General features: G+C 38.9%; 1 protein-coding gene and 2 long non-coding RNA genes across 3 annotated transcripts in view; 1 reads left to right on the top strand and 2 right to left on the bottom strand.

Moving 5' to 3' along the window:
* plxna4 (plexin A4) overlaps positions 1 to 4923 on the top strand; it is a 183659-nt gene extending 178736 nt beyond the window's left edge. The window contains exons 31-32 of the mRNA XM_058624311.1: positions 1813 to 1963; positions 2544 to 4923. Coding sequence (XP_058480294.1) covers positions 1813 to 1963; positions 2544 to 2639 — 247 coding nt within the window. The 3' untranslated portion in view covers positions 2640 to 4923. The remainder of the gene's footprint in view (positions 1 to 1812; positions 1964 to 2543) is intronic.
* Positions 319 to 2624, bottom strand: LOC131456213 (uncharacterized). The gene is made up of 3 exons (XR_009239895.1): positions 2526 to 2624; positions 2195 to 2359; positions 319 to 460 (listed from the first exon to the last, which is right to left on the bottom strand). It is a non-coding gene; the product is annotated as an uncharacterized LOC131456213 (long non-coding RNA).
* LOC131456212 (uncharacterized) overlaps positions 4321 to 21783 on the bottom strand; it is a 78971-nt gene continuing 61508 nt past the window's right edge. Inside the window, exon 4 of the long non-coding RNA XR_009239894.1 lies at positions 4321 to 4457. This is a non-coding gene — a long non-coding RNA (uncharacterized LOC131456212). The remainder of the gene's footprint in view (positions 4458 to 21783) is intronic.

Genomic DNA, 21783 nt, shown 5'->3' with positions numbered 1-21783 from the left:
AACACAAATAAGTGTGAGGACACAGTGTAGAGTCATACGTGGATATATTTGGACGCTATAAGCAGAAAATGATTTCTGTGGGACTGACTGACTGAACTTCTGACACATTTGAGCTGCGATTAAATGGAGAAGTGTCGCGGAATTAGTAAATTAAGCATTTCATTAAAATTGGCATTCACTCCTGTGACTAAATACTGTAGAGCAGGGTTTCTCCTGATGTTTCCCTGCTCCAACACACCTGATTGAACCTGGTCAGCTCATAAGCAAGCGCTGCAACAGTCTGATGAAGACGTGTTCATTTGCATCAGGTCTGTTGGAGCAGGGAAACATCTAAAACATGCAAAGCAAAGAAATCCTGCTGAAAGAGGCATCAATGAAATGTCCTTCTGTTTATGAAACTCTTTTATAAAGATTCTCACCTGATGAGCAGATGCATGGCGATCAGTCTCTGTGACTAACTCTGTAGAGACAGAACACAAGTACAGTTTAACCCTGCTGTGGTCAATGTACAAGAAAACTGATAATAAAAGAAGTTGAAAAAGGTGACATTGAGAAGAAATGTTATACTAATCATCAAACTGGCTCAAAATAATGAGTCAAACATTCACAGTGCAGGATTAAAAAGATCATTTGAAGACATCAAGGTAACTTGGAGGATAATGTCAGAGTCTCTTGTCCAACAGCTGAAGAGTTCAGCAGAAGCCGGCTGATGCAGCAGGACAATGACCCTGAACATCAAAGTAAATCTTCTGGAGAAAGGCTTCAAAAAGAAAATCCACCTTTTGGAGTGGTCCAATCAGAGTCCAGACCTTAGCACACAAGCGATGCTGTATAGTGACTTCAGAGAGTGGGAATATTGTGTCTGTGCTGAAGCTGCACACAGACAAACAACTTGTTTTTCATCTTTTCACTGCAAAATGAGGTTGGACTACTTATTAAATCAAAGGGTTCACACACCTCCTTTTTTTTTTTACCAGCACTGTGAATGTTTATTAGCAATAAGAACTTCAGAGGGGAAAACATAGATGATAGCAACTGAAATCTGAAATTCAAAACCTTAAGGCTTAAATTCAGAATTATTGATGACTGTCTCAAGCAAACAAAACTTTTTGTTTACTTAAGTCTTTTCCCCTAAAGCAAGCACACCTGGTCTCTACACTAACAATCCCCTGCTAGCAAGCTCCCCGACAACTGCCCTGCAGCACTGAACAGGTGTTCATATGTGTGTGTGTGTGTGTGTGTGACCTCTGTGCAAAAGCTACTACCAACACCCACCTGCCTTTTTCCTCTGCTCTGAAGACTTATTTCCTGGCAAAATATCTCCCCTCTCTCTCTCTCTCTCACACACTCCCCCAAATCAGCCAGCCAAACACGGGGCCTGTCCTCCAGCGGCTGAAGCTGCAGGAATTTAATATGTAAATAAGCAGCTTTAATTAACATAGTTGATAGGGGCAACACAGCTGCTCCTGACAGTGACTGATTGCCTTTACCTCAATGCAGTGTGTGTGTGGGTGTGTGTACTGTTGTACTGTGCTCAAAGTTAAATCCTAGGGCCTGTCGGTGTCTAACATGACTGCATTTCAGTTATGTTACTATGCAACACACTTGTTACCTCCGTGCTACGTACATTAGTTAAATATCCTCAAAGAGCATCAAGCTCCAAGGAAATCAGCAGCACTATCTCTGTAAAAACACTCCACTGGATGAAATCTGTGATTCTGAAATCTGTGATTCTGTTTCACACTAAATTTCACTTTATCTAACAATGTTCATGCTTTTTTTTTTTCTCTTCTTCTTCTTTCTTTTTAATAGATACTACTCGGACATCGGTAAGATGCAGGCGATCAGCGACCAGGACATGAATGCCTACTTGGCAGAACAGTCACGGATGCACATGAATGAGTTCAACACCATGAGCTCCCTCAGTGAGATTTACTCCTATGTGGGCAAATACACCGAGGAGGTACGTAACATTGTCACTCTAAACACATCACAACTGTGATAGAGACATGATGCTGTAGGACTCTGTATGTCAACAATCTCAAGTTGTTATTCTTCATCCGCTCTTTTCACAATATTCCAACAATATTACTGAATCTGAATACACGATAAACATTTAAAGCTATATCAGTAGCTGTATGTGGAGAAGGTGGAGGCTGCAACCACAGGGTTACTCTGCGTTGGTTATAATTACATCAGGTGAAGGGCAGATCCTCTCTGTCTCTCTGTCCGTGTCAATCCGAGTAGACAAAATGAGGAGCGTGATGCAGCAGTCACGCCACACATCCAGTGTGAACCAGGCCTTAAGCAATTCACCGATTACTTGACTGATGCATTTGTTTCCTGTGCACCACTGCAACTGTGGAGAAACGTCAACTTTTAATCTGTAAGTTAGCTCCATCCTCCACAAGGAGTCAGCTACAGTCTCTTCAAAGCCAACATTCTGCACTGCTGCATTTATTCTCACTCGTTAGTGTTTTCTACTGTAAAAAAAGCAGCATTTCCACTAATGTTTGTGTGTTTACCTCTTGTCCTGTTGGCAGATTGTGTGTTCACTAGAGCAGGATGATGCAGCCAGGAAACAGAGGTTGGCCTTCAAGCTGGAGCAGGTGGTGGCCTTCATGAGTCTGGAAAGCTGAGGACCGCACTTCCCAGGGCGCACTGGGAAGAGACCCCATCAGAAACCGAGCCGTGCCTGAGTGAAGACTTGTCCCCATCTTTTTTCATCATGTGACTTCCTCCCTCCGCCTTTCAAAGATGACTTCTTCCTCCACCTTTTTTCCCCCCCACAAGAAATATTCCCGTTTCCTCATCCATTTTGCTGCATAAACTAGTTTTACCTGAATATATTTGAAGGGTGGGTTCGAGCTTAAGTTGGCAAATCCCACAATGCAATGTGGGGGGAGCCCTCAGCTGCACCACAGGGAGCGCTCAAAGGGGTGATTGCTTGAAAGCTGGCCATATTGGCGTACCTCAGTCCCCCTGCTGGAGGAAGTAAGAGGGAAACATTTTTATGTTGCCTTTAAGAATTTACACTGACATGTAATTCTTTAAAAACCACACTGTTGGGCATCCATTTTGTTGAACTTTTTTTTCCAAAATAGGATAGTTAAACTAAAACCACCTCTAGAGTCCAGCTTATTGTAGTTCTATATTCACTATATACAGACGAGAGGAAACATCGAAAAATGATGACTGCAAGCCAAATGAACACCTCTGAAGAAAATTCATGCAAGGATGGATGGTTTGCCAAGTTTACACTGTACCTGCAAACAAAGCATACATATCTGTGAAATTTGGGGCGAGTCCAGGCAAACCTAGAATGTTTTTGTGTTCTTTCAATGTAGCTGGAGTTGTATTTAAGAGTTAAGACTGATCGGGGTAGGGAAGGATGAGTGCTTCTCTGAACTTTTCCCTCAATGAGACATTACTGACAATAAAACTTTACGAACCAGAGTATCTCCAACTTGTACCCCCTTTGCAACATCCGCACATTTTTCTCTGGCCAGCATACGTTTAACTTGAGAGAAAATGCTCATGATTTCTGCTTCCGTCCGGTTTATGTGGTTCCTGCAAAATGACCCGATTAGACACAACCCTAGAGGCCCCCCCCCCCTTCCTCGACTCAAGTTGGATCCTCTGAAAGAAGCACACAACCAACTCTGGAAGACTCTCTCTTTCGACTGCTAACCCAAACGCCCAGACGCAGTTGCTTCCAATCTCGTGTCGTCACTGCGGCAGTCTATCAAAGCACACACACATACAACACGCACAGAAACACAATCAGCAGCTGCCCACGTATCTACATCCACCGTGAAGGTTGAAGGGAGGAGTGGACTGTAAGACACTTGCTTGATCACTCACAACAAGAGTGATTCAGTGGAGTGAAGTCAGAGATGGCTGACTGCTACCTAAAGGGGGCTCTGTTGGGAGAGTAGCACCTTTTTTCCTTGGATGTTCTTATTTAAAAAAAAGACTTTTGTGTGGAGAATTCAAAACGGGATGGATTTCATCAGTCAGCCGAAAACCAAAGGAGCTTGAAATTTTCAATACGGTCAAATGTATTTGTAAAGTGCCACTGAGGAAATGACTGAAAAAAAAAAGGACTATGTAAAAGACAACCACTACAAGGACAAAAAAATATTGTGACTGGAACTTAAAAAGAACCCTGTGTGACTTTTTCTGACCTCAGTGTGTCGAGTTGCGAGGCTCTGAGGGCGACACGATCTGATCCTCCTTTCTCTTTCCATCGTCCCCGGGTCTCTCCGGCTCTCGGCACACCGTTCACCTTTGTGTCTGGCTCCTGACCAGTTTCCTTTTGTTTTGCACAACCGTTGGAGATGGTAGCTAGTTGCATACAGCAAAATCCCAACTCTTCAGTGTGTAACTGTCGAGGCGCTCTTGTCTGTATTAGTGTAGTTGTCCTCAGTGGCGGCAGGGGGCGGCCTTCTCCAAGCCTCAAAAAAAAGAAAAAAAAAAGAAAAGAAAAATCCGATTAGCAGAGCAGGAACAGAGCAAAAGTGATTTATCGCGGTAGAATAACAAGTAAATGATAGACATTAAAGTTGCTAAGACTTGTTGGATGTGAACCTCCACTGTGGGAGAGAGCGACTGAAAGAGAGATGATGGAGGCGCCCTCCGTATCTTTTGACCTCTGCCCTTTCTTTTGCCTTGACAACGTGCCCCATGTGGTGATGTGAATGTGTGAAGACCGCCCTAGGTCCACCTTGGGTCCTTTATTGGCTTTTTAAGCGCATGTAAAACATAAACAATTTAAGAAACTTATTAAAAAAAAAAAAGAAAAATAAGAAATTTAAGCCTTGCAATGATGATGTGGATGTGTTCTTTTATCTTTCTTTTGCTTGGAAGAATCGAGATGGAAAAAGTGGATTGTTCATGTAATAAAAACTAACTTTCGTTTAAGGTGGAACCTTTATCCCGTTCATCCCCTGCAGACCTCTCATATTCATGTTTTTTGTGACGTGTTAGATGCTAAATGAAAAATAATATATACCCTTGCATGTTGACCTATTTGGATGGTACGAAATGGAACTGCCTTGCTCAAAGATATTTATATACTTCTTTACTACTAGCGACTGAAAGGTCATTGACAGCCAACTGTTCATTGTACATTTGAAATCTCACGAGACGACACAATCTACCATCCTTCTTGTCTTTTAAACTATGTCTTCCATTACAGTCCATCAGGTTCCGTTACACCGGTGTCGCCTCTGTGGCTTTGATAGAAGATGCGAGCCCAGTCTTGCTCTTTCTTTGCTGCTATTATTAATATTATTGGGTTTAAGGTTTGTCTGCTGCATTGAATTAATTCATCACGGCAACTGCCCCACCCCCACCCCCAACCCCCCCAGCTCAGAAAGCAAGAAAGAAGGTGAGTTCTGAAATCTTGTTTTCCTAGAAACAAAAACTGGAAGCTGGAGTTTGATAAGGGTCTCCACAAGTACTGTTCCTATCCCTTTTAATTAGAAAGAAAAAGTAGGAAACTATGTATACATGTGATTTATCACACAGAGGAACTTTCACACAAGATGGGACTGATTGTAGACTTGTGTTTAAGACTTTGTTTGGCAAGTGACTGTTTTTAGCCTTTTTTGTCAAATGTACGTGAGATATCCAACTCATCGTCTGCAACTGTACACTACGTTGTTTCAACCTGGAGGGGTACATTCACAAGGTGTCTGCTGGACACGTGCAGAAAACATATCAAATGGAAAACTGACCAATTTTACAACCCGCAAGAGCGACTAGATTAGTTATCAACGACTGAAACACCCTTTAGACAATTTCAAATTTCCTGCTCTATTCATGTAGCCAATGTAAACTGTGCCTAGATAGCCAAAGTTTCTCCCTCACAGCCACGTGTTCATACATAACACAAGGCGAGCGTCCCCGACTGTCGTTGTGAATCTGCCCCCCAGTGTAACAGACTTGTCTTTCATTTCTCCCCCCCGTCCGATCCCTTTCCTCTGCAACAAAGGGTCATCTGCCTGTAGCGACCTTGTGTTGCCAAGAGCACAGATAAAGTTTCCACCTTCAAACATTTTTGTAGGAACTAGAATTGTCCTCCTAGTTCAGTGTTAAAGCAGGTGTCACAGAAACATGCTAGAAAAGACTTTTACTAGAACATATTTGAAAGATAGAGTATCTTATCGAGAGAGAGAGAGAGAGAGAGAAAACTGAAACCTGGGCGATATACTGTAAGGCGAGCTTCTCTAACTTTGTTATAATTAATTGTATACCTGTGTATGTAAATATGATGCATTCCTATTTTGCAGTCAAGAACAAAATACTATTTGTAATATAGAATAAACTTTATTATGAAACCAAGAAGTTCACGATTGTGTTTGTTGTTTTTTTTGTGTGTTTTCCGGATAGAAGACTTGACGGCGGCTACGTGTGAACTTAGATTAAAGTTGAAAGACGACGCGGCAGTTTGAAATACCGTGAACGAAATTCTCCACTGCATAATAACCTGAATCCTCCTGCAAGATGTAGACATCACGATGAGACCTTCACCTGTGTGACAGTCAATCATTATATGAAACTTGAAGCATTCATTGGTAGAAAAGAAACTATCACACCAGTCCTGAATTCTTGCAATTGTAAATGTCTCTAATTTCCCTTCCCATAGTGACAGGTGCTACATCAGTCAGGCTGCATGTTCAGGGGATGTTGAGGTCTCCGACTGTCTGCTGCCAGACAAAGCGACAATGAGTAGATGCACAAAGACCTGGTTCTATTGTACCCCGACGTTTCTAATTACTCTTTGTGCCGTTAACTGAATGTATGCACTGTGTACAGTGTAATACGCAAGACCTCATCCATGAAGACAAACCCCCTATGTGGTTTTCTTTAGAAAGAAGAAGAATGGAATAAGCATTTAAAGTATCCACATGATTCAAATTACTGTTATATATCCAATTAATTCAAAGCCTTTGGCCTAGTTTTCCACGGTACCACTGGGGGATGATACAGAAAACTAGGTTTGGCATAAATCCATGCACGGGGGAGGTCAGCGCTCGGAGTGCACATTCTGAATATGAGTCACTCAAAATAATACGTACATCAGCACCAGACTAAAAACTCTTTCAGTCAAAATCATTATTGTCATAGTGGTTGATTTTTTTTTTGGCTAAAGAAGAAGATTTCATACCTAGCAGTGACACAGGCGTCTCATATTGTGGAGGACAAAAACAAACAAACAGAACAGAATTAAAAAGCCGGGGCCACAAATCATTTGTAGTCTGCAGAGGTGTTTCAGAGACAGTGTGGGCAGAGATCAGATTTATGGAGCTAGGTTTAATATTAGGCAAGTATACTATGTGCATTATACTCCAGCTATTTTCCAGCTTAAGTTGTTTTAAGTTTTACCCCACGTCACCACTGCTCCTTCACTTACTGAGGCTTAATGAGATCAATTATACAAACGGGATTCAGCAGAACTCAATCTGCATCGTGCACGTCACTTTCAAAGCTTTATTTACTGTTCATTTTTGCCACATTTCTGCTGTGATTGTTTGAAACCGGCTGATAAATGACAGAGGCTGATTCACTCGGCTCGCTCTCATTGTGCTTGGCTCCAAATCAGCCTATTACTAGTCCAAGTGATGCAAATGCTATTTGACTCCTAATCTGAGCGGCAGTAAAAAAAAAATAATAATAATCTCCACAGGGTAAATCCATAGATCTTGTTTACCTTTTCCTTTAATGAGATGTATCTCGTGACGTGATGGTCATTATTCAAATATCCACCGCCTCAATAATTAGAAACAGACACCCTGGTGAAGATTAGCCGAGCCTGTGAGCTTCTTATACATGAAGCCAATCTAGGAAAACTGGAGCCATAATGGAAATCAAAGTGTTGGAGATCCAGCCTCAAATGGCTCATGCCAGACTACAGAATGATGTGGTTCTGAAATGAACACGGCTAGTTTAGTTTTCATTTCTAACTAGTCTATCAGCCGCCGTTATCTCCCACAACACACGTCGCGTTTTGAAACATCAGCTTGAGGCTTAAAGTCACAGCGACCGTCATGAAAACACTTTCCTTGAGACACACAGGAGGAAAGTCAGAGGAAAGCTTTAAAAAACAAAAAACAAAAGGCAAGTAAATGTTAAACAGTGGTGACAGATGAGGAACTGGAATGATCTGTCCAGCGCAGGAGGGCAGTGGTGGAATGAAGTACAGAAAACAGAAGTACGACCCGTGGGAGGAGTATACTCATAGACAGGAGGCTGCAGCACTCATGCAGACTGAGTGGCTGAGGTGGTGGTGGTGGTGGTGGTGGTGGGGGGTAGAGGGTAGATTGAATTGGCCTTGAGTCACCCTCCATATACCAACCACTGAACTGGGAGTAATGGGTGAGAAATCGAAAGAGGGAAGGTGGAAGCGGGGGAGAGGGGGGAGTTGGTAAGAGGGACGGCAGGGTTGCCAAGTGTCACCCTAATTTTCTGACTAGTGAGCTGGGAATAATAGAAAGGAGGAGAGAGCCAACTCTGCCAGGTGATGGGTTGAGAGAGGTTGGGTGGACTTAGTGAAAGGGGGCAGGATGATAGAGAGCTGCCTATGATTGCTTCACACCAGGGGTGGTTCTCTACACTCCCATGATCACCGCAGCCCTTTCATCCCAAACCCCCTCCCCCGCGGTCAAACTTACACGCCCTGATGGGATGTGACCATGGAATACTTGCCATTTACCATTTAGATGATATGTCCATAATGTGACGGGCAGGTGGGGAGACAAGTTTTGCGGTTGAGTCAGTGTTACGGCTAAGACATTAGATAATCGATGGAAGGATGAACCCGTTTCTATCCCCTGGCCACCTCAGCTTAAAAGAGTTGCCTTCCAGAAACTATTAGATTCACTGTCAAACGGAGCTATTTGAAAGATGAATAGCCATCTATCATCTGCTGCCAAACGTCTCCTACAAAGAAAGACATGTTTGAATAACATGTCCAGGAGGAAACAAATGGTTAAGGGTCCGCGTGCCACACACGCGCGCACATTATAGCTCAGCGACGTATACGAAACCATACTGTGTCCATCATTTACAATGACTGCACATGCAGCTCAGTTATCCCGGCAGTATAAAAACACTTTGAGCTTAGTAATGGTTTGGCCTTGCTAATGCGTCCAGTCTGTCTCGTGCTCCTGATGTATCTCACTCACTGGCTTTGGTACATAAAGAGTGTTTCTTGTTTTTTCTTGCAGGATTTTGAAATTTCTATACATACTTTACTAATCCGACATGATCTCTGTCCTCACCAAACTATATTAATATTATACAATAGAGATTTTCTTATTTGGCTCCCATCGAGTGAATATCTGGCTGTTGTTTTGACTGTCTCACCGGCAGAGTGGATGGATTGATGGTAGCAGTGCAGCACGGACACTGGTTGACAGGTCTAATTTCAGCAGCAGACTCAGATATTGACAACTCCATGCGAGCAGATGGGAGCAATTACCAATATTAGTCCACCCTCCGTCTGCTCTGTCTTGGTAAACATTTGTGTTACTGACTGGTGGCAGTATAGGCAGAGAGGGAAAGAACTCAAATCCAGAAATACCCCGAAGAATACAGATGGAGAATGAAAATACACGTCTGTGTCTGTCAAAATGAAGACGGAACAATAACCACGCAGGTGAGACTCGAGGAGTCAAATCACTGAGCGTCAGGGCAGGTGTAGGTGTTGTTCGATGGCTTATACACAGAGCCTGACAGGTCATTTCAGGTCAAACTGTTTTTTAATGATTGGTACCATTCATGTTCAGATTCTCTTCTTGTAACGTAATTGATCAAGACTTTATCCGTCTTTAACGTCCTCTCCAACTCCGAGCTGAGACATCCGTTATGCTCAGTATTTCCACAGATGTTACACAACCTTTGCCCGTACTCCCCTCTCTCTCACTCTCACACACACACACACACACACACACTTCACCAAGTCTCTCTTTTATTGTCTCCACAAATCTTTCCCCCCATTACAGCTCCTGATCAATAACACCCATGCAGTTCTTTCTAAACTGCACATTTGCTCCCCAGGCTCCAGTACTATAGGACTTCACTGAAACACACATTACCAGAGCTGCATGAAGCCTATACAACAAACTAAATGATTATCGGGTTACCAATGTATTGAATTTGTTATTACTTTAAAGTCCAGTTACGCGTATAACAAATTCCTCTTGTTGATGAGTAAAAATAGAAAATAAAGATGATATTTGTTGGTTCCACGATGTGACATTTGTGCGCACACTTAACTGCCCAATGTTATAATTAACCACTGCAAAACAAGAATGACATTATTATATTCTAAACGACATGTGTTTTTGTGTGATATGGTGCAGCAAAATTAAGACTATCTTTTGCATTTATACTGCATTTCAGTATGCTTGCAAACTGAATGCCGGTAAAATTGTATAATAATAATTATTCACTAATAAAGTCGCAACATACAAATTAGGGCTGATACAATAACTTGATTAATCGATTACTAAATGAATCGTCAACTACTCTGATACATTTGATTCATCGTTTTGAGTGTTTGTAAGGGATTAAAACACATTTTCAGTTTTTTCTAGCTTCTTAATGTGAATATTTTCTAGTTTCCTTGCTCCATATAACAAATAAATCATTAGTTGCAGCCCTAATACAAATAATAGCATTGACTCATTATGGTCTTCCAAGTATTTTTCTTCTGTGATGATAATGTTAGACATTATTAGACATTAATAGAAATATTTCCTGTTCAGAGGGACGGTGAAATGAGCATTCGAACCAGTCAGTGCTTGAACCCTAATGATATACAGAGGATTGTAGAATAAAATAAAGATTTAAAATAAATATTCTGTGTCTTTCAATAAAACTACTGTCTATGATCAGTTTCAGGGGGACAAAAATAATTCATCAATCAGTGTCAGAGGAACCAGTGTGTGAGCCGCTCTGTTGCTGCAGCCCCTCTATCACAGTCAGCCACCTGTGGGCTTCTGTCCCTTGGCTCAGTCACACTACTCATTCTCAACATGTTAGCCTGTCTACAATGGACAGGAGCCCATCAGCTGGGCTCAGCGCTGGCTCGTCTCAGTGTGCTGACTGCTGCACACAAAGACACACAAAGAAGAAACCAGGAACAATACTGTGAATATGAATCAGTCCCCAGCTCAGACTTTAGCAGACTGTGCGGCGTTCAAGTCCTCGAGATGTCCACAGAGACAGGAGGGCAAACTGAGGAACACATCTGACAACACAGTACACATAGGACAGGCCCAGATTGGGGGCCTGTCCTATGGTCTCTTAAATCTGAACAGAGTTGCACCAGCTGAATATACAGTAAATGTCCATGTGTTCAACTAAAAGTTTGCATTGCAAGTGTCTGACTTGTTGGGAGACTTGTGACAACAGCTTGCTGAGAGTGTACAGATTGTAGATGGGAGAAATTATGGCAGGAAGATCATCATCTAATCCAATTCAATGGCAGCTATTTGAATAATTGATGTCGGGACATGAATTGGTCCATTCCAGATGTCCCCTGCTCCCTTAATCAATACTGATTCCCTTAATCAATGGTTGGCTGGCCAGCCCAAGGCTTTGGCTGTTCTCCCCCCCCCCCAATACAGCCATGATGCAGCCAAAGCTGCCCTCAGTCTGAGTCAAAGGTGGTTGGGCTGCAAAGTGGCTGTTTGCAGTGATAGGCTCTGGGTAATTGAGGCTCTTAGCCGGCGGGGTTTGGTGGTGCTGAGTGCTACAGTTGGGGAGTGCAGATTGTTCTGGTGTCGAGAGAAAGCGAATGGCTTCCATTGGGAAATGACTGCAGAGAGATTCCAAGACTGCTTTGAAAAGAAATCTTCAGTCATGTAGCGACCATAGACTGCACATGAAACGTGTACATAGTCTTCTGGTCTCAATCGCTAGTTTTAAGTGTTCCATAATAGTCAACATTTGGAGAAAATAGATGACAAAGCATGGTACATATGAGTGGACACCAGTGTGACTGACACCTGAAATCATCCAGCAGGTGCCTGGATGCAGGTGATGATTGCAAACTGGCCAAATACTGGAGTTCAGATTCTTATGGCTGACATCTTGACAAAAACTGCCAATTGGTAGAGACAGATTAGACTGTTATGGAAGGTCAGAGGGCTGGTGGCTACCTCAATTGATCATCAACTGTGTAAAAGATGGGGAAAGTACATTTAGAGAGATTCATAGTGATTCATTTACATGCTAATAATCAGCAGGTGTACAAAGACTGACGAATGAACAGTACACACTCTGTGGTGGGCAGAGAGAGTTGGATGCCAGGACAGAGTTGAACATAGCAGTGTGTGACAGCTGGATGGCACACCCGGAGGAGAGAGATAACCCTCAGTCTGTAGGAGCTGACAAAACAGCCACATTGCTCCTCAGAGAACTGAATATGAATTCACCTGGCTCTGCTCTCCCTCTGTTCCTGTCACTCTTGTTGTCGCTCTAAATGCCTCTCTCTTTCAAGCTGCCTCTCACTTTCTACTTTCACAATCCACGCACCGTTACATCCCTCACCCCTTTACCGTCCTCTTGATTTCTGTCTCTTTTTCAAATGTGGCTTACATCTGACAGTGCAATATTTCCTCTTCTTTGTCCAAAAATGCATCTCAGTCCACCCCACACTCACAGCCATCAGCAGGCGTAAAAGTATAGGAGGAGAACATACAGCAACCAACATATTTAACCATGGATTCCAGAGAAAACAAATACTTATTTTCACTATCCAACAAATTTAGAGCAATGTTTGTATCCATGGTTTATTACAGGACACCATTATTTTTCAAAACAAAGATCATTACACGACATACTATGACTTTTTTGTCAAATTTTGGACGACTTACTAACCTATGACTTTTTTGTCAAATTTTGGACGACTTACTAACCTTTGACTTTCTGATGCGATTTTGGACGACATACTAACCTATGACATTTTTCGCAAATTTAGGACGACATACTAACCTATGACTTTTTTGTGTGATTTTGAACGACATACTAACCTATGACATTTTTGTAAAATTTTGGTCGACTTACTAACCTATGACTTTTTGATGCGATTTTGGACGACATACTAACCTATGACATTTTTCGCAAATTTTGGACGACATACTAACCTATGACATTTCTGTCAAATTTTGGACAACATACTAACCTTTGCATTTTTGATGCGATTTTGGACGACATACTAACCTATGACATTTTTCGCAAATTTAGGACGACATACTAACCTATGACTTTTTTGTGTGATTTTGAACGACATACTAACCTATGACATTTTTGTAAAATTTTGGTCGACTTACTAACCTATGACTTTTTGATGCGATTTTGGACGACATACTAACCTATGACATTTTTCGCAAATTTTAGGCGACATACTAACCTATGACATTTCTGTCAAATTTTGGACAACATACTAACCTATGACTTTTTGATGCGATTTTGGATGACATACTAACCTATGACATTTTTCGCAAATTTAGGACGACATACTAACCTATGACTTTTTGGTGTGATTTTGAACGACAGACTAACCTATGACATTTTTGTAAAATTTTGGTCGACTTACTAACCTATGACTTTTTGATGCGATTTTGGACGACATACTAACCTATGACATTTTTCGCAAATTTTGGACGACATACTAACCTATGACATTTCTGTCAAATTTTGGACAACATACTAACCTATGACTTTTTGATGCGATTTTGGATGACATACTAACCTATGACATTTTTGTCAAATTTTGGACGACATACTAACCTATGACATTTTTCGCAAATTTAGGACGACATACTAACCTATGACTTTTTGGTGTGATTTTGAACGACATACTAACCTATGACATTTTTGTAAAATTTTGGTCGACTTACTAACCTATGACTTTTTGATGCGATTTTGGACGACATACTAACCTATGACATTTTTCGCAAATTTTGGACGACATACTAACCTATGACATTTCTGTCAAATTTTGGACAACATACTAACCTATGATTTTTTGATGCGATTTTGGATGACATACTAACCTATGACATTTTTCGCAAATTTAGGACGACATACTAACCTATGACTTTTTGGTGTGATTTTGAACGACATACTAACCTATGACATTTTTGTAAAATTTTGGTCGACTTACTAACCTATGACTTTTTGATGCGATTTTGGACGACATACTAACCTATGACATTTTTCGCAAATTTTGGACGACATACTAACCTATGACATTTCTGTCAAATTTTGGACAACATACTAACCTATGACTTTTTGATGCGATTTTGGATGACATACTAACCTATGACATTTTTGTCAAATTTTGGACGACATACTAACCTATGACTTGTCAAATTTTGGGCAACATACTAACCTCTGACTTTTTGATGCGATTTTGGAAGACATACTAACCTATGACTTTTTGATGCGATTTTGGACGACATACTAACCTTTGACATTTTTGATGCGATTTTGGAAGACATACTAACCTATGACTTTTTGATGCGATTTTGGACGACATACTAACCTATGACATTTTTCTCAAATTTTGAAAGACATACTAACCTATGACATTTTTGTCGAATGTTAGACTACATACTAACCTATGACTTTTTAATGCAATTTTGGACGACATACTAACATTTTTCTCAAATTTTGGACCACATACTAACCCATGACTTTTTGATGCGATTTTGGACGACATATTAACCTATGACTTTTTAATGCGATTTTGGACGACATACTAACCTATGACTTTTTTGTCAAATTTTGGACGACATACTAACCTATGACATTTTCTCAAATTTTGGACGACATACTAACCTATGACTTTTTTGTAAAATCACATATGACATTTTTGTAAAATTTTGGTTGACTTACTAACCTATGACTTTTTTGTCAAATTTTGGACGACATACTAACCTGTGACTTTTTGATCAAATTTTGGACGACATACTAATCTATGACATTTTTCTCAAATTTTGGACGACATACTAACCTATGACATTTTTCTCAAATTTTGGCGACATACTAACCTATGACTTTTTGATGCGATTTTAGACGACATACTAACCTATGACTTTTTTGTCAAATTTTGGACGACATACTAACCTATGACATTTTTGTAAAATTTTGGTCGACTTACTAACCTATGACTTTTTTGTCAAATTTTGGACGACATACTAACCTATGACTTTTTGATGCGATTTTGGACCACATACTAACCTATGACTTTTTGATGCGATTTTAGACCACATACTAACCTATGACTTTTTGATCAAATTTTGGACGACATACTAACCTATGACTTTTTGATCAAATTTTGGACGACATACTAACCTATGACATTTTTCTCAAATTTTGAAAGACATACTAACCTATGACATTTTTGTCGAATGTTAGACTACATACTAACCTATGACTTTTTAATGCAATTTTGGACGACATACTAACATTTTTCTCAAATTTTGGACCACATACTAACCCATGACTTTTTGATGCGATTTTGGACGACATACTAACCTATGACTTTTTAATGCGATTTTGGACGACATACTAACCTATGACATTTTTGTCAAATTTTCGACGACATACTAACCTATGACTTTTTGATCAAATTTTGGACGACATACTAACCTATGACATTTTTGTCAAATTTTGGACGACATACTAACCTATGACTTTTTGATGCGATTTTGGAAGACATACTAACCTATGACATTTTTGTCAAATTTTGGACAACATACTAACCTATGACTTTTTGATGCGATTTTGGACGACATACTAACCTATGACTTTTTGATGCGATTTTGGACGACATACTAACCTATGACTTTTTGATCAAATTTTGGACGACATACTAACCTATGACATTTTTGTAAAATTTTGGTCGACTTACTAACCTATGACTTTTTTGTCAAATTTTGGACGACATACTAACCTATGACTTTTTTATCAAATTTTGGACGACATACTAACCTATGACATTTTTGTCAAATTTTGGACGACATACTAACCAATGACTTTTTGATGCGATTTTGGAAGACATACTAACCTATGACATTTTTGTCAAATTTTGGACGACATACTAACCTATGACTTTTTGATGCGATTTTGGACGACATACTAACCTATGACTTTTTTGTCAAATTTTGGACGACATACTAACCTATGACATACTAAAGTATGCGACATTGTCATTTCGAAGTACTACAACCCAGATGGGGCTTGATCCCACAATCCTTGGCTTTTGAGGACAGAGCCTTATCCATTCGGCCAACGGGTCAATACCTGTTTTCAATTACATTTTTTCTCATTCTGTAAGACATACTAACCTTTGACATTTTTCTCAAATTTGGACAACATACTAACCTATGACTTTTTGATGCGATTTTGGACGACATACTAACCTATGACTTTTTTGTCAAATATTGGACGACATACTAACCTATGATATTTTTGTCAAATTTTGGACGACATACTAACCTATGACTTTTTGATGCGATTTTGGACGACATACTAACCTATGACTTTTTTTGTAAAATTTTGGACGACATACTAACCTATGATATTTTTGTCAAATTTAGGACAATACTAACCTATGACATTTTGATGCAATTTTGGACGACATACTAACCTATGACTTTTTTGTCAAATTTTGGACGACATACTAACTTATGACATATTTCTCAAATTTTGGACGACATACTAACTCATGACATTTTGATGCGATTTTGGACGACATACTAACCTATGACATTTTTGTCAAATTTTGGACGACATACTAACCTATGACTTTTTGATGCGATTTTGGACGACATACTAACCTATGACTTTTTGATAAAATTTTGGACGACATACTAACCTATGACATTTTTGTCAAATTTTGGACGACATACTAACCTATGACTTTTTGATGCGATTTTGGAAGACATACTAACCTATGACATTTTTGTCAAATTTGGACAACATACTAACCTATGACTTTTTGATGCGATTTTGGACAACATACTAACCTATGACTTTTTTGTCAAATATTGGACGACATACTAACCTATGATATTTTTGATGCGATTTTGGACGACATACTAACCTATGACTTTTTGATCAAATTTTGGACGACATACTAACCTATGACATTTTTGTAAAATTTTGGTCGACTTACTAACCTATGACTTTTTTGTCAAATTTTGGACGACATACTAACCTATGACTTTTTTATCAAATTTTGGACGACATACTAACCTATGACATTTTTGTCAAATTTTGGACGACATACTAACCAATGACTTTTTGATGCGATTTTGGAAGACATACTAACCTATGACATTTTTGTCAAATTTTGGACGACATACTAACCTATGACTTTTTGATGCGATTTTGGACGACATACTAACCTATGACTTTTTTGTCAAATTTTGGACGACATACTAACCTATGACATACTAAAGTATGCGACATTGTCATTTCGAAGTACTACAACCCAGATGGGGCTTGATCCCACAATCCTTGGCTTTTGAGGACAGAGCCTTATCCATTCGGCCAACGGGTCAATACCTGTTTTCAATTACATTTTTTCTCATTCTGTAAGACATACTAACCTTTGACATTTTTCTCAAATTTGGACAACATACTAACCTATGACTTTTTGATGCGATTTTGGACGACATACTAACCTATGACTTTTTTGTCAAATATTGGACGACATACTAACCTATGATATTTTTGTCAAATTTTGGACGACATACTAACCTATGACTTTTTGATGCGATTTTGGACGACATACTAACCTATGACTTTTTTTGTAAAATTTTGGACGACATACTAACCTATGATATTTTTGTCAAATTTAGGACAATACTAACCTATGACATTTTGATGCAATTTTGGACGACATACTAACCTATGACTTTTTTGTCAAATTTTGGACGACATACTAACTTATGACATATTTCTCAAATTTTGGACGACATACTAACTCATGACATTTTGATGCGATTTTGGACGACATACTAACCTATGACATTTTTGTCAAATTTTGGACGACATACTAACCTATGACTTTTTGATGCGATTTTGGACGACATACTAACCTATGACTTTTTGATAAAATTTTGGACGACATACTAACCTATGACATTTTTGTCAAATTTTGGACGACATACTAACCTATGACTTTTTGATGCGATTTTGGAAGACATACTAACCTATGACATTTTTGTCAAATTTGGACAACATACTAACCTATGACTTTTTGATGCGATTTTGGACAACATACTAACCTATGACTTTTTTGTCAAATATTGGACGACATACTAACCTATGATATTTTTGTCAAATTTTGGACGACATACTAACCTATGACTTTTTGATGCGATTTTGGACGACATACTAACCTATGCCTTTTTGATGCGATTTTGGACGACATACTAACCTATGGCATTTTTCTCAAATTTCGGACGACATACTAACCTATGACTTTTTGATGCGATTTTGGAAGACATAGTAACCTATGAGTTTTTTGTCAAATTTTGGACGACAAACTGACCTATGACTTTTTGATGCGATTTTGGACGACATACTAACCTATGACATTTTTCTCAAATTTTGGACAACATACTAACCTATGACATACTAAAGTATGCGACATTGTCATTTCGAAGTACTACAACCTAGATGGGGCTTGAACCCACAACCCTTGGCTTTTGAGGCCAGAGCCTTATACATTCGGCCAACGGGTCAATACCTGTTTTCAATTACATTTTTCCTATTTAGGAAGACATACTAACCTATGACATTTTTGTCAAATTTCGGACGACATACTAACCTATGACTTTTTGATGTGATTTTGGAAGACATACTAACCTATGAGTTTTTTGTCAAATTTTAGACGACATATTAACCTATGACATTTTTGTCAAATTTTGGACCACATACTGACCTATGACTTTTTGATGCGATTTTGGACCACATACTAACCTATGACTTTTTGATGCGATTTTGGACGACATACTAACCTATGACATTATTGTCAAATTTTGGACGACATACTAACCTATGACTTTTTGATGCGATTTTGGACGACATACTAACCTATGACATTTTTGTCAAATTTTAGACGACATACTAACCTATGACATTTTTCGCAAATTTTGGACAACATACTAACCTATGACTTTTTTGTCAAATTTTGGACGACATACTAACCTATGACATTTCTGTCAAATTTTGGACGACATACTGACCTATGACTTTTTGATGCGATTTTGGACGACATACTAACCTATGACTTTTTGATGCGATTTTGGACCACATACTAACCTATGACTTTTTGATGCGATTTTGGACAACATACTAACCTATGACTTTTTTGTCAAATTTTAGACGACATACTAACCTATGACATTTTTCGCAAATTTTGGACAACATACTAACCTATGACTTTTTTGTCAAATTTTGGACGACATACTAACCTATGACTTTTCTGTCAAATTTTGGACGACATACTGACCTATGACTTTTTGATGCGATTTTGGACGACATACTAACCTATGACTTATTTATGCGATTTTGGACCACATACTAACCTATGACTTTTTGATGCGATTTTAGACAACATACTAACCTATAACTTTTTGATGCGATTTTGGAAGACATACTAACCTATGACATTTTTGTCAAATTTTGGACGACATACTAACCTATGACTTTTTGATGCGATTTTGGAAGACATACTAACCTATGACATTTTTGTCAAATTTTGGACGACATACTAACCTATGACTTTTTGATGCGATTTTGGACGACATACTAACCTATGACTTTTTGATCAAATTTTGGACGACATACTAACCTATGACATTTTTGTCAAATTTTGGACGACATACTAACCTATGACTTTTTGATGCGATTTTGGAAGACATACTAACCTATGACTTTTTTTGTAAAATTTTGGACTACATACTAACCTATGATATTTTTGTCAAATTTTGGACAATGCTAACCTATGACATTTTGATGCAATTTTGGACGACATACTAACCTACGACTTTTTTGTCAAATTTTGGACAACATACTAACTCATGATATTTTGATGCGATTTTGGACGACATACTAACCTATGACATTTTTCTCAAATTTTGGACGACATACTAACCTATGACTTTTTGATGCGATTTTGGACGACATACAAACCTATGAGTTTTTTGTCAAATTTTAGACGACATACTAACCTATGACATTTTTCGCAAATTTTGGACAACATACTAACCTATGACTTTTTTGTCAAATTTTGGACGACATATATTGATGCGATTTTGGACAACATATTAACCTTTAACATACTACAGTGTGCGACATTGTCATTTCGAAGTACTACAACCTAGATGGGGCTTGAACCCACAACCCTTGGCTTTTGAGGCCAGAGCCTTATCCATTCGGCCAACGGGTCAATACCTGTTTTCAATTACATTTTTCCTATTTTGGAAGACATACTAACCTATGACATTTTTGTCAAATTTGGACAAGATACTAACCTATGACTTTTTGATGCGATTTTGGACGACATACTAACCTATGACTTTTTTGTCAAATTTTGGACGACATACTAACCTATGACTTTTTGATGCGATTTTGGACAACATACTAACCTATGACATACTAAAGTATGCGACATTGTCATTTCGAAGTACTACAACCTAGATGGGGCTTGAACCCACAATGCATGGCTTTTGAGACCAGATCCTTATCCATTCGGCCAACAGGTCAATACCTGCTTTCAATGACATTTTTTCTCATATTGGAAGACATACTAACCTATGACATTTTTCTCAAATTTGGACGACATACTAACCTATGACATTTTGATGCGATTTTGGACGACTTACTAACCTATGACATTTTTCTCAAATTTTGGACGATATAATGACCTATGACTTTTTCATGCGATTTTGGACGACATACTAACCTATGGCATTTTTCTCAAATTTCGGACGACATACCAACCTATGACATTTTGATGTGATTTTGGACGACATAGTAACCTATGAGTTTTTTGTCAAATTTTGGACGACATACTGACCTATGACTTTTTGATGCGATTTTGGATGACATACTAACCTATGACATTTTTCTCAAATTTTGGACAACGTACTAACCTATGACATAATAAAGTATGCGACATTGTCATTTCGAAGTACTACAACCTAGATGGGGCTTGAACCCACAACCCTTGGCTTTTGAGGCCAGATCCTTATCCATTCGGCCAATGGGTCAATACCTGTTTTCAATTACATTTTTCCTATTTAGGAAGACATACTAACCTATGATATTTTTGTCAAATTTCGGACGACATACTAACCTATGACTTTTTGATGTGATTTTGGAAGACATACTAACCTATGAGTTTTTTGTCAAATTTTAGACGACATACTAACCTATGACATTTTTCGCAAATTTTGGACAACATACTAACCTATGACATTTTTGTCAAATTTTGGACGACATACTAACCTATGACATTTCTGTCAAATTTTGGACAACATACTGACCTATGACTTTTTGATGCGATTTTGGACGACATACTAACCTATGACTCTTTTATGCGATTTTGGACCACATACTAACCTATGACTTTTTAATGCGATTTTGGACCACATACTAACCTATGACTTTTTGATGCGATTTTGGACGACATACTAACCTATGACATTATTGTCAAATTTTGGACGACATACTAACCTATGACTT

This window comes from Solea solea, chromosome 3, assembly GCF_958295425.1.
Source record: "Solea solea chromosome 3, fSolSol10.1, whole genome shotgun sequence".
NCBI lineage: Eukaryota > Metazoa > Chordata > Actinopteri > Pleuronectiformes > Soleidae > Solea > Solea solea.
The sequence above is the reverse complement of the archived record's forward strand: the minus strand, read 5'-3'. Positions and strand labels throughout refer to the sequence as shown.